A 16,013-nucleotide genomic window follows, 5' to 3' on the forward strand; every position below is an offset into this window, starting at 1 on the left:
TTTTTCTGTTAGTCAATGGTATTTGAGGGCCATCACTATTACCACAGAGCAGTTCAGTTTGGACCTGAGAGCTGTGATCCAGTCCAGGACCTGTGTAGATCAGGCAGCTGGGGCCTTGACAAGTCAAGTCTTTGGGATCTCCAGGGCTGGAATCCCACCACTTCTCTGAACCCCTGATTCAGCATTTGATCACCCACATGACAGAAAAATTTCTCCTAATACCTAATGGAAATTTCTCTTGTTTTGTGTTGTATGCATTAATTCAGCATACCTCTGGGAAGTCTGGCTCTGCCTTCACGCTGCTCTTAAACAAGATGAAGCTGGTAGTAAGATCTTCTCTTCTTATGACTGAACAGAGTTTCTTTGTCTTCCTTGGACATCCTTGTGCTCCAGCCCTGTGGCAGTTTTGGCTGCTTCTGCTGGACTTGATCCAGTCCAAGGTATTTCATAGAATCATAGAGTAGTTAGGGTTACAAAGGACCTTAAGATCATGTAGTTCTAACTCCCAGCCATGAGCAGGGACAAGGCTCTGTCCAGCCTAGCCTTGAACACTGTACTTGAGAGCCCAAACCTAGACTAAGCTCTCCAGGTATGGTCTCAGAGATGATGAAGAGAGAATAATGCCTTCCCTTGCCCTGCTGGCAGCTGTCTTGCTGATGGAGCCACAAGGGCATACTGCTGTCTCGTTTTTCTGTTGTGAGGTTTCTGTCTTCCTGCTGAGGACCCTGTGGACCACAGCCCTGCCCTCAACCATGCTTCCCCTCACCTGGTATCATCTGCAGATTTACTGGAGGTGCACTCTGTACTATAATCACTACCAGTAATAAAGAGGTTAAGCACTCAAAACCTCTGAGAAACATTCCTAGCAGCCAGCCACTGGCTGGACTTCATACCAGTCCTCAGACCACTTTAATCACAGAGGTCCAGCTGGTTGTTGACTTATTTAACCACATCTCACAAGTGTAGCTATGAGATTGTGCCAGAAACTTTGCTGAAGTCAAGGTAAACTGCACTTCTCTTGCTACAAAGCTAGTTACGTCTTCATAAAAGCCACTCTCAAATTCTTGATCCTTACGTGTTCTGTATGCTTGTTGGGATATTCTCATGAAAACTGGAATGTGTTCTTACGTATTTGATTTGAAGTTTGTACTTTAAACTTAAGTTTCAAAGGCATTAAACATTCATATAGCATTCTGATTTCACACATTTAATTTTCTCTGTGATATAGTATTGTTAGCACTATGTCAGCATATAAAATTGTTTACATCAGGATCTTTCTAAAATTAACCAAACTTTGCCAAAACCTCATTATGCTCCATTGCCCATAGCCACACCTATGGGGAGGCATGGATGGGTTACTTTTAACAGTAACTACTGCAGTGATTCTTTTTTATACTGTAGAGTTGTCCTGGTTTAAGCAGTAGCAGTCATTTTTCTCCTTCTTGGTAGCTGATGCAGTGCTGTGTTTTGACTTTCGGGCTGAGAACGGTTGCTGATAGCAAGTATGTTTTGCATTACTGCTCAAATGTTTGGTTTGTCCAAGGCCTTTTCTGAGCTCATGCTCTGCCAGGGAGGAAGGGAGGCCGGGAGGAAGGAGAGACAGGACACCTGACCCAGGCTAGCCACAGAGGTATTCCATACCATAGCACGTCATACCCAGGATGTAACCGGGAGAGACCCAGAAGGACTGGAGCTCTGGGGGGATGGAGGAGGTATCGGTCGGTGCTCGGTCGGGCAGGGTGGGGTGAGTTATGGGTCGGTGGCTGGTGAGGTGTTGTATTTTCTTCACTTGTTATTTGTTTTATAATTATTGTTTGTAGTAGTAGTAGCAGGAGTGATTTGTGTTATACCTTAGCTATTAAACTGTGCTTATCTCAACCCATGGGGGCTGCATTCTTTGGATTCTCCTAACTCTCCGGGAGTTGGGGGAGCGAGGGGGCGAGTGAGTGAGCAAGCTGTGTGTGGACTTGGTTTTAAACCACGACAAGAGTACTTGTTCTTAGAAGAAAATATTGATTAAAAATGTAAAAGTGGAGCAAAATTAAAGGAATTTATAGTTTTGTACATAACATTTTGACTTTTACACACATACTAATACATGTTTATGTGGGTGGGTATGTCTCAACTCTGTTCCTGAGTCTGATGCTGTGTGAGTAGCTGTAAGGGTGAAATTCCCCTGACAGAAAGATCATCTAATCACAGAATAGTTTGGATTCAGAGGGATCTTGGAGATGATCCAGTTCCAACCCCTCTGCCGTGGGCAGGGACACCTACCACTGGACCAGGGTGCTCAAGGCCCTATCCAACCTGTCTTTGAACACTGACAGGGATGGGGCAGCCACAGCTTCTCTGGGCAACCTGTGCCAGTGCTTCACCACCCTCACAGAAAGAACTTCTTCCATGTATCTAATCTAAATCTCCCTTCTTCCAGTTTAAATCCATTCCCCCTTGTCCTAATCCTACATGCCCTTGTCAATAGTCCCTCTCCAGCTTTCTCACTGGCCACTTTATGTACTGGAAGGCTTCTCTAAGGTCTCCCTGGAGCCTTCTCATCTCCATGCTGAGCAACCTCAGCTCTCTCAGCCTCTCTGTGTGCTCCATCCCTCTGAGCATCTTTATGGACTCCTCTCGTTTCAATCCAACGTGTTCCCATCCAGATCTGCCTGTGTTTGCAAGTGCAGGGCTGTGTAACACTGGCTCCACAAGCTTTTTGCCACTTTCTTTTCATGAGTAGTTCAGCATAAGACTGAAAACCATGAGGTTTCAAGTAATGTTTTTCTGCTGGATTTTAATTTAACTCTATTTAGTGTCCTGCTCCATTTCCCAGTGAGACCCCACTGGTGCATTTTGCTTGCCCAAAGCACAGGCAGACCAGGGAGACGGCTGCTTCTGCCTCTGCCCTAGCTAAGTGTGCTTCTGCTGTGCCAGATTAATGTTGCCCCAGGAGAATTACATGTACTTCATATACGCAGATTGTGGTGGTCCTCATTCAGGTTTGATGTTTTGCAGACTACTTTGACCTAGGCATTCTTGGTGAAGATTGATTCTATAGAAATTGAGTTCTGTAAGAAGTTTAAACTTTCAGAAGCTTTGCTTTACTGTAGTGTTTAGATTTGTTTTGAAATTATGGAAAGCATCATCATTAAACAGTAGGATAGTGTAAGGAGATATTACTCCAGCCTCTGAAAAATTTACCTTTAACAAAAATGAAGCCTCTAAAAATTTTCTAAAATGTCATTCTTATATGAAAAGTAGAAGTGTTCTATTGCCAAATATACCACTGCTAATCTGTCCAATGTTAATTTATAGTTCTTAACAGCAGAGGGATATAAGACAAATGCAAGCTATTTCTTTAAATAAATAAGATACTGAACCTCAAACCACAGTTCTGTTGGTTATTTTCTTAGGGATAAAAACATAAAATTAGGCAAATCATTGTTTTACTAAGAATAACTAAATGATCTGGAAGTTTCTGATGAAACTAATTATTTCTTGGGAAGAATCTAATTTAGATATTCATAATAATTTTATACGAGCCAACTCAGGAGGTATTTGTGTTTTCCTTATGGGTATTTTCTATTACAAAAGCAGGCTCAGGAATTCACTGATGTGTAGCTTCCCTTTCCTGGTACTCATTTAGTGACACTAAGCAGCATCTTATGCGGTTGTGTTTTGCATAATAGATAAAAGGTAATTTTAGAGGTTTAGATATTTTTAAATTATAGACTCATAGAATAAAGTGAAAATGCTCATATTTTTATATATATATTGTATTCATATTTTCTTAATAATTTTTGGGAATTGGCACAATCAAAAGAAAATAAAGTACAAGAAATCCCAAACATGAACCCTGTGACAAGCACATCCATGACAGAAAAACAGAAAAGCCTTTAATGCCTGTGTGGCTTTATTGCTACAGCAACAAGAATTGGGCAGATGGGGTCGGATTTTGTACTAGCTCTGAGCAGGGATTTTCTGTGTAACATGGTAACAAATCAAGTTGTCCTTATGCAAAATAATTCAATAGCCTTTAGGCATTTTTGAAAATTAAATTGGACTGTTTGTAAACAAGGTCAGGGCAAAGTAATTGTTGTTATTGAAATTACATTTGTGCAGGCTTCTGAGGATAAGTAAAATGAAATGTTACAGGCAAATGCATTTTTTCAGGGGTAATTTAAGCCAGGAAATAGCATTTAGGTAAGGTGTTTATGACAGGTGGACTAATTTATGTGTGGAACTGCTGGCTTGGACTGTGAGACACTGAATCTGGCTTAAACAACTGAGAGCAGATAATCAGAGCAAATACTCTCTCTTGGGATTCTCAAAGTGGTGCAGAGGTGGCCTGGCTTGTTCTTTATTCCAGTAAAACCCAACAGGAACATGCTTGCAAGCATGAAGGATGTTTCTTCTTAGATGGTAAGGCTGTCAGGAGAACCCAAAAGACCAATTAAAATAGTTTCTTTGTGCTGTATTGATCTTCTGATCTTGTTGACAAGTGATTTGAGTTTGAACACTAATTGAGACCTGTGTTAGATTGTTCAGATCTTTAATTGCAGGTGCTTTTTGTTTTTAATGATCCTGCAGGGTTTTGTACTCACAGCAAGAACAGAGAAGTAAGAGTAATTAGGCAAAGTATTTTGGGGTGTCAGACATGTGCAAGGGACAAGGGAATTGAGCCGATAGTGTGGCACCTGGAAGGGCTTAGCTGTGTTAATTTGAGTATCTGCTGTGTTTAAGGGTGACTTGGTGATCCTGTACAGCACCTCATGAAAGCCTCCAATAGCCCTAGTACCCAAGGGTTCAGTCACACCAAACAGAAATATTCCTTCCTCCCAAGCTGAGTGATCTCAGTTTTCTGCAAAACATGGCATAATATTACATCTTATGGAAACCACAAGAAGTGTTAAGTATGTGATATACGGTTACCAACGGACAAGAGAAACTTGGTGTGAGTTCTGTGGTGTGGTGTATCTAACACCCTCATATACAGCTGCATGCCTTTGTAAGGTTTTATTGCTAAGGGGCCCACTCCCTCTCTCCTTCGCAGTCAGCCAGAGTACAGATCAATTTGTGCTACTGTTGACTTCCCTTGGGTTTGCTCCATTGTTATTTGATTTGCTTAGGGGTGTCTGCCTGCATGCAGGTATTTTGCATTTAGTTTTCTGGATTTAAAATAGTTGTATGCTGCTTTTCACAAAGCATCAACATATTTATGGATGAGAATAATTGGTTGGTTGTTCTTTAAGCTTTAATAGAAGACTGATTCGGCAAAGCTTTTACAATAAGGGTGCCACGTGTAAACCAGTATTTTATAGTCTTGGAACTCTTGCAGGAGCTACTCTGCACCAAATGTCTTTATGTTTTGAGAGAGGGATAGTATTTTAAAATTATTTTTAATATTATAATAATAATGCATCAATGACAATCACGTTTATTTAGAACACTGAACTGTTACTGTAGTTGAAAAACTGGTTTTAGGTGCAACAGTCCTGCTATCTGCTTGGATCTAGCTGTTACTGCTTGTATTTTTAGTATTGGCATGGAAATGCAGTAAGTTTAAGAAATAGTCACTGGGATTTGGGAATGTTTTGCTATCCATATTTTCATGGAAATTACACAGTGGTACCCAGGTTCTTGCTCTTTATCTCTCTGTAATGTGGCAGGCTCCCTCCTCCTGTACATTTTTATAACCCTTAGCATGCAGACATCCAAAGCTAAGGAAGTTAAATAGGAAATGTCAACTTTCACCTGTCTGTAATGTCAAATAACAGAATAATCTGCAGTTGCCAGGTCAGACACCTCTAGTAGTCACTAGCTATCACTTCTATCCAGGAATTTTTATAAAGTAAGCAGTTACTAAACCAGAGATTAATTTATTTTCTGACACTTCAGATGTTCTTGAACAAGCACTCCTTACATTATAACATTCTAGCCTCTTTAATGACAGCCATTTCTGTAATTGATGGGGTACATAGCCCATGTTTTGCTAACAAATCTTCAGGGATCTTTGGGGTGTTTTTGTTGCGTAGCTGTTTGCTGTATAGTCAGACACTCTCTCAAATTGCAGCATCAGCAAAGAAAGAACAAGCAGATAAAGGAATAGTAGCCAGTTACTGCTAGGTAGGAGCAGATGGTGATTCTTCAAGAGTAGTCAGCTCCATAGATCAGCCTGGGTGTCACAGGAGTACAAGATCTCAGGCACTGACTTGGGATTTGAAGAAAGGTGTTGGGTGGCTGCATGAAAGTGTTTGTGATTCATTACAGGCAAACTGCCTGAAAGCAAAAAAGCGTTATAATTAGTAGATACATCAGTAATGTGATTTATTAGGAAGAGAAATATCACAGCTTTTGTAGATGGAAATTGTGGTTTCTGCGGCCCTTAAACTTCTTTCATGTATCACCTCCATGCATTTTGAAATGTCATCTAATATAATGCACTTCCAAAAAAGGTTTTTGACAGTGTTCCTTCCCCTAGAGTATCTTCTGGAAACTAAGCCATTGTGGAATAGGATGGATGGATTATTCTGTTCATTAACCCATTCCTGAAAGTTATAAACAGTGACCTGTACTCAGGTGGCTGGTAGGTAAGCAGTGAAATCACATAAGGATCAAAATTGTTTAACCTGTTTGTAAGTGGTTTGGAGAAGTAGTAATTTTTACAGGAGTAGAAAATTATTTTGATAGTAAAAGATGGTCATAAAGAATGACAAAACTTTCTAAAGAATTAACTTGTGAGCAAGATCTAAAAAGCTGTTGAATTCTGTCTCAGTAAGTTCAAAGTTGAAGGAAGGAGAAAGCTGCCTTAGCCAGGAAAAAGTTGTTCTAGGTACTTCTGTGCAAACATTAGTGATCACTGTTTCTCAAAAAATTGATTAAAATTTCAGAAATCAGTAAGAAAGGAATATAAAATGAAGCAGAAAGCATTGTATGAGAGCCAAAATATGTTGTATGCCCGTATCTTGTGTATAATGAAAGCTCATCCATTGCTCGTATGGTTATTGGTGTAGATGAAATGTCTAGCCAGTGTAAGCTCACATGAAGTGGCCTAGGTGGGCACAGGGACGTGTTTTGGGGAAGCAGAATTCTGGCTTTTCTTCTTACTGATTTCTATGCTTTTCTCAATTCTTGGTCAGATGAAATATGCTGGGTTAAAGCAGCCTGTGTCTAGCAGCTGTGTTTGTCATCTTGCATTCTTCTGCCTCAGTCTTATTACTGGGCAGTGATAAAAGTATGTACTACAAAGTATTTATGTTAAACCATTCACAGAGGAACACAGTACTTTAGTGCTTACAACCCAGTTTGTAGGCAAGTAAGCAAGATTCCTCCAAAGACAGAAGCTGTCTTTGTAGGAGTGAGAGGAGCTGGAGGAGGACTTCATGCTTTGATTTCTCTATCCCCCAGAAGTCTTCCATTGCAGTTGAACTGCAGCTTAGCTTCCTTAACGAGTATATGTTAACGTATCCAGTATATTAAAAGCAATGATTATAGCCTAGGAGATATATGTAAACATTAAAAAAGCATTTGTGGGGAGTAGGGGAAAACAGTCATGGCTGTGAACATTTGAGGCACAGCAGTTTTGCCTTCATTTCAATCAAGCTTTCAAGTAATGAAATTCTAATTGTTAAAAATCACACTGTGTGTGTTTATAGACTTAGCTTTTAATTTTTAAATAGCAAATCACCAGGATTTTGGCAGACATATGAATCTCATTAGAAAATGTACATTCAAAGCAGCTTATGAGGAGAGAGGTTAATTTTAATTTTGGTAGATGCCTTAATTTTAAATGTTTGAAAACAGAGTATGCTTCTGTGTGTGTGTGTTTATATGTATATTAATATATTCAAAATAAACATTTTAATATCTTGTTTACTTTTTCATTTTTATTTTTTGATACTAAAAACCCTATTTCTTTTTAAGCTGAGCAGTAATTCTAAGCAAGGTCATTGATTTAGTACCATAAGAGATGCCTGTTTTCTGTTCCTGCATGACCTAGTTGCTGAGTAGCTGGTACACACTGGAGCTTACTAGGCTATAGAAGAGCTGATCAGGAAATGTAAGATTCTGCAAGTTGTAACATTCAGGCTAAAATGTGATAATTATAATTCTGACCTTTCACTCTATCAGTATTAACTAAGCTCACTGGGAGAAAGTATTTTGTTTGGGAGAAAGTACATTGAATGACTAAGTTGTACTGGAACAGTTATGTAACTCCATGTAAGCTTGAAATCAGGTTACTGAAGTTTGTCCTAGATGCTAAATTTGTCTTCTGGACTGTTGTCCTGGCACACAGCAGTTCTACTAGACTTTTGTTTTTCTTTTCCCCTCTCAAGTTAGAATGTAATCATGGGTATATGCAGTGGCCTAATGAAATTCTTCAGTGGAAGACCTCCTCATTCCTTCTGTTTTTTTGTGTTGTACTCAGTTATTTATCCATGCAAGGAATTTTCCTGTTTTCCTCTCGAAGTTTCCGTGAAAGTTTTGGTAGGGACTTTCTGAAGGCTTGTCATAAAGCTGGAGGATGGTATGCATGAGAGCATCTCAGTGTTTTTTCTTGCTGGTCTCTTTAAAGAAATCTGTCTTCTTCCTGATACCTAATGGAAATCTTCCTTCTGTCAATTTAAAGCCATTCCCCCTTGTCCTATCCCTACACATCCTTGTCAAAAGCTGCTCTCCAGCTTTCTTGTCAGCCCCTTTAGGCACAGGAAGCTGCTCTAAGTTCTTCCCAGGGCCCTCTCTTCTCCAGGCTGAACAACCCCAGCTCTCTCAGTCTGTCTCCATAGGAAAAGTGCTCCAGCCATCTTCATGGCCCCCTCAGGACTTGCTCCAGCAGGTCCATGTCCTTTTATGTTGGGAGGCCCAGCATAAGATTTGCTCTTATCTGCTCTACCTCTGGTCCAGCTGTGATTTGAATTGTCCTTTTATGTACTCAAAAACCCTCTTCTTTTTCTTCCTGTTGATTAATTTTGTGTTGCTTTTTGTGTTGGGTTACTTAAAATGCAGAACAATTTAGGGCCATGAATAATCTGCACTGCATCTCTTAAAAGTATTGAGTGGACAAGAGCATCACCTACTCTCTTTCAATAAGGTTTAGTGGTTTCGCAGCTAATCAATCTTTAATCCTTTGAATATATATTGTGTTCTTACAGTGCTTGCATGCTTTAATTGAAATGTTGTACAACATTCAGTCCTTACTTACGTATCATTATTAATGCCGTTATCCTGTCAACCAAATGTGTAATCTCCTCAGATTACATTTGTGAAGTTAATTAGACCAAGTTGTGTTGGTTATTGTTTGTTACTCTTCTTTGATTTCTTCCGAAGCCTTCCTATCTTGATGCTGTATTTTGACTGAGCTTGAGGGAAACTAATTCTTTAGAAACCACACGTATGGAACTCATCCTTTAACCTCTTACAGCAATTGTTTTCTTTGCTATTTTGTTTTTTTGACTTCTTATAAGTCAGCTGGTATGCTGTGAGGATCTCCTTGGAGATCTCTCTTTTAAAAATCTTTACTTTTAGTTACTTTGGATGCATTTATAAATGGATAGCCTAAGCATAGACACTAAGTATGTAGCAGGTGAGTAACATCTTCTATAGTGACATACAGAGTAGGTGTTTGAGAGCCCTTTAAAGATGAGTCTCTAGCAGCTGAACTTCCTTCCCCTGCTAGACAGCTCTGGTACTGACCACACACAGACTGCACACATTGTCACTGAGACACAAGTATCATTGCTGTAAACACGATTTGGAACCAGCTTTGTTCTTGACTACAAAACAACCAGTACACACATTCTTCTGTATTTATTCTACTCATTATCCTTTTGGTGGCATTTATGAAGCTAATGGTCATGTCTAAATATCAATTTGTTTATTATTATTATTGAGAGTGAAAAAACACTGTTAATACTGGATGGTATGCTTTATCTACTGCATGCCTTCATTTTGAGATGTCAATTTAAAAGAGAGAGAAGGACAATAAGTAAATAAATAGCTTTTCTATCCAAACAGTCCTTGTTTGGATACCTAACTGGGAATGATGTCAAAGTCTGTTGTGCTTTTTTTCAAGTGTATTTTGAAAAGAGCTAGTTGCCTAGGTCAGTGTCTTTTTGAACAGAAGATTAATAAGCATGCATGGGGAAGAAAAATAAAATCAGAGTATGTAAGTGAGAAGTTCTTAATGGGCCATCAATGGCAATGGCCAAATTAGAAATGATAGTAGAAAGAGAATGGAGGATTCCAGGCTTACTTGTGCTTGAATAAGGGTTTCTTCTGCTCAAAGCACCTTCCTCTATTTGCTAGTCCTCTCAGAAGTACAGCTGTTAAAGCCTCTCTGAGAACAAAATACCTTGCACATTTCATTAGTGAGGTTGCTTGCTGTTAATGCTCTGAGAACTGCATCTTAAGTCTGTGCATGGAACAGTCACACAGTACAGAATATTGTGTGTTGGTGCTCTGTTAAAAGCCATCTTTATTTGCACATGGTGTCTTTCAGTCTTTCTAAAACATTTAGGCTTGATGACCCAAGCATGGATTTGCAGTTACAGCAAATGTTCTATTTGCAAGTTGTGACTTTAAATAAAAAACAAAACACTATTTTTTTTTCTCTGTCCTTTCTAATAACCTTTAGGAGTAAGAAAACCTTTGTCACTTGTTTTAAATATCCTTATGATGACTCCTTGTAAGCCTGTATGTGTTTATAATAAATATTATACTGTGTTTGTCACCAGGGAGACTGCCACTATGAGCTGGAGATTCAGCCTCACTTACGTATTGAAGATGTTAATGTTCAAAGGAATAAAAATCATCTCTTCATGACCAGCTCCACATCTGATCAGAAGGCATGCTCATCTAGAAAAGAGGTGGCACACAGATCAAAAGTAAAACCATTTTTACCTGATACAGATGATAATGAGAGTGAATTCTTCACCACATTTAAAATAACAAAGCCAAAGACTCCAAAAGGAACTTCCAGATCTAATCTGGAAGTGCCTGTGTTAACTACAGCTACTAATACTTCTGCTTCTTACTCAGCAGGAAGGCTTGCTGTGGTTGAAGATGCTGACCAGGGCAGTCAAGAGGATAAGGAACTAGAGGTGACATTTGACTTAAATGGATTTATTGACCTATGTGACAACAGTGACAGTACTGTAATGGATGAAAGTGCAGCAATGAAGGAAAACAAAACTGTAGATAAAGCTTGTAGGTCACTGGAGACAAACCACACAGATCTGGGTTATAGTAGCTTCACAGCTGAGAAATCACCTGTGTCCTCTGACTTATTTTATCTTCCGGAATCCTATGTGGATTCATTTGCACTTGTGAGACCACTTGAGGAGCCTTCTTGGTTTAAAGAAGTATCTTCCAATGTGAAAAGGCTTTTATCACAGTCTCCTCCCTCTTTGAATAAAGTTTATGATTTTGAAAATGTGGTGAGAAATGAAGAAATAATACATCCTTTTCAAAAAGTTATTTCTGATAGTTATTCAGCGAGACTGCAGGACAAAGTCTTTCCTGCACTCTCAGAAGCTGATTATGCACTCCTGCACCTTGAGAATCCTGAAGGGAGGGTCACCAGTGAATTGTGTGGTTCTTTAAGTACCTGTTTTTCAAAAACTGTGTCATCTTCTGAGACCACTGTTGTTAAAGCCAAAGAGGAGCTTCAGTGGGATAACAGCTTTGATAGTCTATTTGACAATGAAGAATTCACTGAAGTTCAAGAGAATCAATATTTTTCTCAAAAAGAAGATACTGAACTTGACAAGAAAAAGGTGGTAGTAGAACAAGAGAAGAGTATACATTTATTTGAAGATGAACAACTTTATGACACAAATAATAGAAGTTTTTCTACAAGCAATAAGCATTTAGTCAGGTCACATTCAGGTGAGAGTGCCTTTGAGCCAGTTGCAGAGCAGGGCTCTGAGTGGTTTCCTTCCAAGGTATGCTGCAGAAGCACTGATACAACCTGTGAGGAGCAGCCAAGAAGCAGTAAAACCACAGCCATGGAAATGCTAAGTGATGTTAGAATGAGTGAGCAGTCTTTGAATAACGATGATCTTTATGATTGTTCTCAAGAACTATTTTCTGTTAATTTTGATTTGGGGTTTTCCATTGAAGAGTGTGAGAATCAAATCTTTGAAGAAAATACAGGTACCAGTAATACCAGAAAATCAAATGGTGCCTTATGGAGTCATGCAGATGTTAAATCCACTGAAGATAAAAAAAAATTACTGAATGATAGCTCCAGACTTGAAACATCGCCAGAGTGGGATTGCAAAGGTCTTGAGAAAAGAGATGCTTCCACACCATTGCCATTCCAAAGTAGGAGCTTGAATGGCAGAGAAGGAGCTGGAGGTGCTTCTGCTGTGGTGCCTTTCCTGGAGTCAGGAGGTGAAAGAAGAAGTGGATCACCCAAAGCTTCGGCTCCTGCACTTTCTACCCCACGTAGAAAGGTTATGAATATTAAAGCTAACAGAAGAATTCCTCTGAATGTCTTCTCTAGTGCCAGGGAAGAAATTGCAGAGGGGCCTCTTACAGATAAAGTAAATAAAAGCCTATGTAGGCAGAACTTTGGGAGTTCAGCTGTCGATGCATTTCATTCCCATTTGGGAAGAACTGAAAACCTGGACTCCACCAACATTCCTAGTTCACATGTGTCTCCTGCTGAAGGTAGGGATTTCAAGGATACAGTTAGTTAGTACCTTCGTGTTTAAATTAATAGAATCCAATAGCTTTTGCATCCTCAATTTAGTTTTATGGCTAAGGTGGGAAGGATGAAAGGGAAAGGGAAAAATGTAAATTGTTCTAAATACTAGAAGTTGGGTCAGTGGGGAAACTTTCCACCTTAGCTGCCTCTAAAGCTGTTTCTTAATATTCCCAGTGTCTGATTTGTAATTACCTGGATCTGCTCCTGAGGAGTTGAAACTATTGATTTCTGTTTTGTTGACAATTAACTTGTATTCAAAATTTTCTGATTATAACTTCAGCACAAGCCAGGATTCTTAAAGATATTGACTGTAGGCTCTATTCTATTTTTATTTCTTCCCTTTTCTCCCCCACTTTTGCCTTTCTCTGGTTTAGGACCAACATACCATAAAAAAACGTATTACATGTTCAGATATTGCCAATATATCAGTGTCTGTCATTCTTCACGTGTAGGTCAATTACAGGTCATATTCATACCCTCTGTTGTATTTCTCTCTTTACAAACTTGAATTGCTTTCAAAATAATTGAGACATAATAGTACTTGGTCTGATTCATAAGGCGCATTGAGGTGTTTTGAATGGCTTTGTTACTGTCCTTAGAAATTGAAGCAAAGCAGAAACAGTCCTTTTGGTGGTAAAAACATCTTTTTTTCTTCTCCTTCTCTTCGAATTTGTCTGATAATGTCTTTTCTGAAGTTGATTGATTGTTGAATGCCACCTTTCTTCCTGAATCATCATCACACCTTCGAATGGCTGTGTTAGTTTGTTGAATTTAAAAATTGTAATTGATTTAATAAGCAAGAATAATAAATTTAAAACAAACAAACCCACACAAAAACCCAAGACTACAAAAAGAAACAAATTGCTGTTTTAGGGTTGCAGGGTTAATTGTGAACCTGGATCAGGTTGTTTCATAAAACCCCAGAATGGAAGGAACCTCAAGGTTGGAATCTGGTCCAACCTTTCTGTCAAAGCATGACCTAGACTAGACCTCCCAACACCCTGTCCAGTTGAATGTTAACAGTGTCCAGTGTTGGGGAATCCACCGCTTCCGCAGGGAGATTATTCCAATGGCTGATTGTTCTCAGTGTGAAATTTTTTTCTCTTGTGCCCAGTTGGAATCTCCCTGGCACTAACCTGTGCCCATTATCCCTCATCTTTTCCATGTGCCTCCTTGTAAAAGGAAGTCTTCATCCTCTTTGTAGCCACCCTTTAAATACTGGAATGTAGTGATCACATCTCCCCTGAGCCTTGTTTTCTCTAAGCTGAACAAGCCCACCTTTCTCATCCCTTCCTCAGTTTCCCAGTTCTTGGAACATCTTTGTGGCCCTTCTCTGGGCCCTCTCCCAGCCTGTCCACATCTTTTTTGTACAGCAGGGACCAAAACTGAGCATAGTATTCCAAGTGTGGCCGGGTAGGCATTGAGTTAGAGAGCTTGGTGCAGTCAGGTCTTGAAAACCTCTCCACGCAATGTATGTTGTTGAAATGGATAGTTACTGGTTTTTATATATGTTATTGTAGAAATGGAAAGTTTGGGTATTTTGTACTTTTCCTTAAAGAAATTAAAACTTTGAGTGATTCAGTCAGAACCAGCTCTCTTTCCCTCCCTATCTTGCTATATGCCTAAAGAAACAGGGAAAATGAGACAGAATGCCATAGGTGCAAGTAGCATCAAGCCTGCTTTGGGGTGGGAAGTTAAACAGGCAGTGTATCTACTGCACCAAATCCAGAGTCTCTCCATCAGAATTAGAGCTTTCTTGTGCACAAAGGAAGATCCTGTCTTTTATAAAAGCAGTCCTTTGTAAAATCAAAAAAGCTGCAGTTATTTGAAAAGGAATTGGAAAGAGGACTTTTCTGTAAGCTCTGGTCTTGTTCGGTGGACTCAAAGGAAGATGTGTTACAAAATGCTTCCAGAAGTGCAACTTTTACTCAACTTTAAAGGGCTTTTGCTCTTGTTTTCCAGACAACTTTTTCTGTGTTTGTACTGCCTGGGATAATCACTTTCACTCAAGAGATTTTCCAGGGAAGCAGGATTTATTATATATCTCAGCTGGAGATTATTTATTTTGATTACCGAGGCTAAAGAGAACGATACTTGCCACATAAATCAATAAGTAATCTCCTTTGCAGGTACTTCTATGAGAGAGACAGGTTTTGATTTTGATTGCTCAGTTATAGAAATACTGCTTTCTGAACAATGCATTTTCTTGCGAGTGCTGTTTACTATTTTTTTCTGTAGGAACCAGCAGTGAGAGTGAAGAAGAGATAGTTTTCCGGAGAAAAACCATGAGAAAAAAGAATGTTTTGAAGTCTCCTGATGTGAGTCTTAGCAAAAGAAAAAAAAAGAAAATAAAAAGAGAAGCAAGATGCCAAATCAAGCACCAAACCCAAAACCCTCGTTGCAATTGTACCTATTTCTGTTTGCACAGGTTATGAATGACAGTGACTTTGAATCGCCAATGTGTGCCAGGAGAAAACGTCAGCACCCACGTAACATGGTAGGGGCGAGAAGTAATGCAAGCTCATTTCTGGAGTATATATTTAAACATTTACTTTCTCAGTCACTAGGCAGGTGTTCTTATAAAAATATTTTATGCCATTTGACCTAAGGAGTATTAGAACGTAATTACTTTTCTTCCTTCAATTCTTTCTCAAGGTCTCCAAAGATGACCTTGTAGGTGGTTTTTGGCAGTGAAATACTGTTATAGGAAGGTAAAGCTGCACCTCTCTGTTTGTGGAAGGCAGTAAAGTAACCTTTGCTGCAAAGCTTTGAGGAAAAAAAACAAAACAATTCATGTCACATTTGACCTGTTTTTTCTTCCAATTAACCTGTTTTTTCTGTTCCTTTTGTGTTTATTAAGATGATTAGCATGATTGCATTATTTTGCCGTAGCAGATCAGCCACATAAAAGTTAGGTATTGCTTAAAACCCCCAGCTGTCAAAGGATGATTGTGTAATCAAAGTATTGTTTGCTTTAGTCTTTATTTACTGAGGTGTTTGTGAAATGTTCCTCTAGTCAGACATGTCCAGTGATGACAGCATGGATTTTCACAAGAACTCGCACAGGACCATAAATAACTCCACAGCATGTAACAAAAACCAGCTGAGAAGTACAAAACGGCCAAAGGTCAAGAGCAGTGTCACAAACAAGGTCTGTGGCATTACGTCTCTCTTAATATGCTGAAGGTTGTATTTGAAGTGGTTTGTGTTTAAATTGCAATGTAGATAATGGCTACGTGTTGTCTTATATATGTGTATGGAGGTTTGTGCATGTTGACAAAGTTACAAAGTCCAGGTCAGAACTGGTTTT

At 39.2% G+C, this 16,013-nt stretch overlaps 1 protein-coding gene across 3 annotated transcripts in view; it reads left to right on the top strand.

Moving 5' to 3' along the window:
• Positions 1-16,013, top strand: part of FANCM (FA complementation group M) — a 72,717-nt gene that overhangs the window by 47,346 nt on the left and 9,358 nt on the right. For 2 of the 3 annotated variants that reach the window (XM_031045741.2, XM_034062273.1), the window contains exons 14-17: positions 10,728-12,666; positions 14,942-15,021; positions 15,132-15,200; positions 15,720-15,854. In XM_031045741.2, coding sequence (XP_030901601.2) covers positions 10,728-12,666; positions 14,942-15,021; positions 15,132-15,200; positions 15,720-15,854 — 2,223 coding nt within the window. Of the gene's footprint in view, positions 1-10,727; positions 12,667-14,941; positions 15,022-15,131; positions 15,201-15,719; positions 15,855-16,013 lie in introns of those variants that run through there. The other variant, XM_034062274.1, reaches the window with a different exon arrangement.

This window comes from Melopsittacus undulatus, chromosome 4 (genome assembly GCF_012275295.1).
Source record: "Melopsittacus undulatus isolate bMelUnd1 chromosome 4, bMelUnd1.mat.Z, whole genome shotgun sequence".
Lineage (NCBI taxonomy): Eukaryota > Metazoa > Chordata > Aves > Psittaciformes > Psittaculidae > Melopsittacus > Melopsittacus undulatus.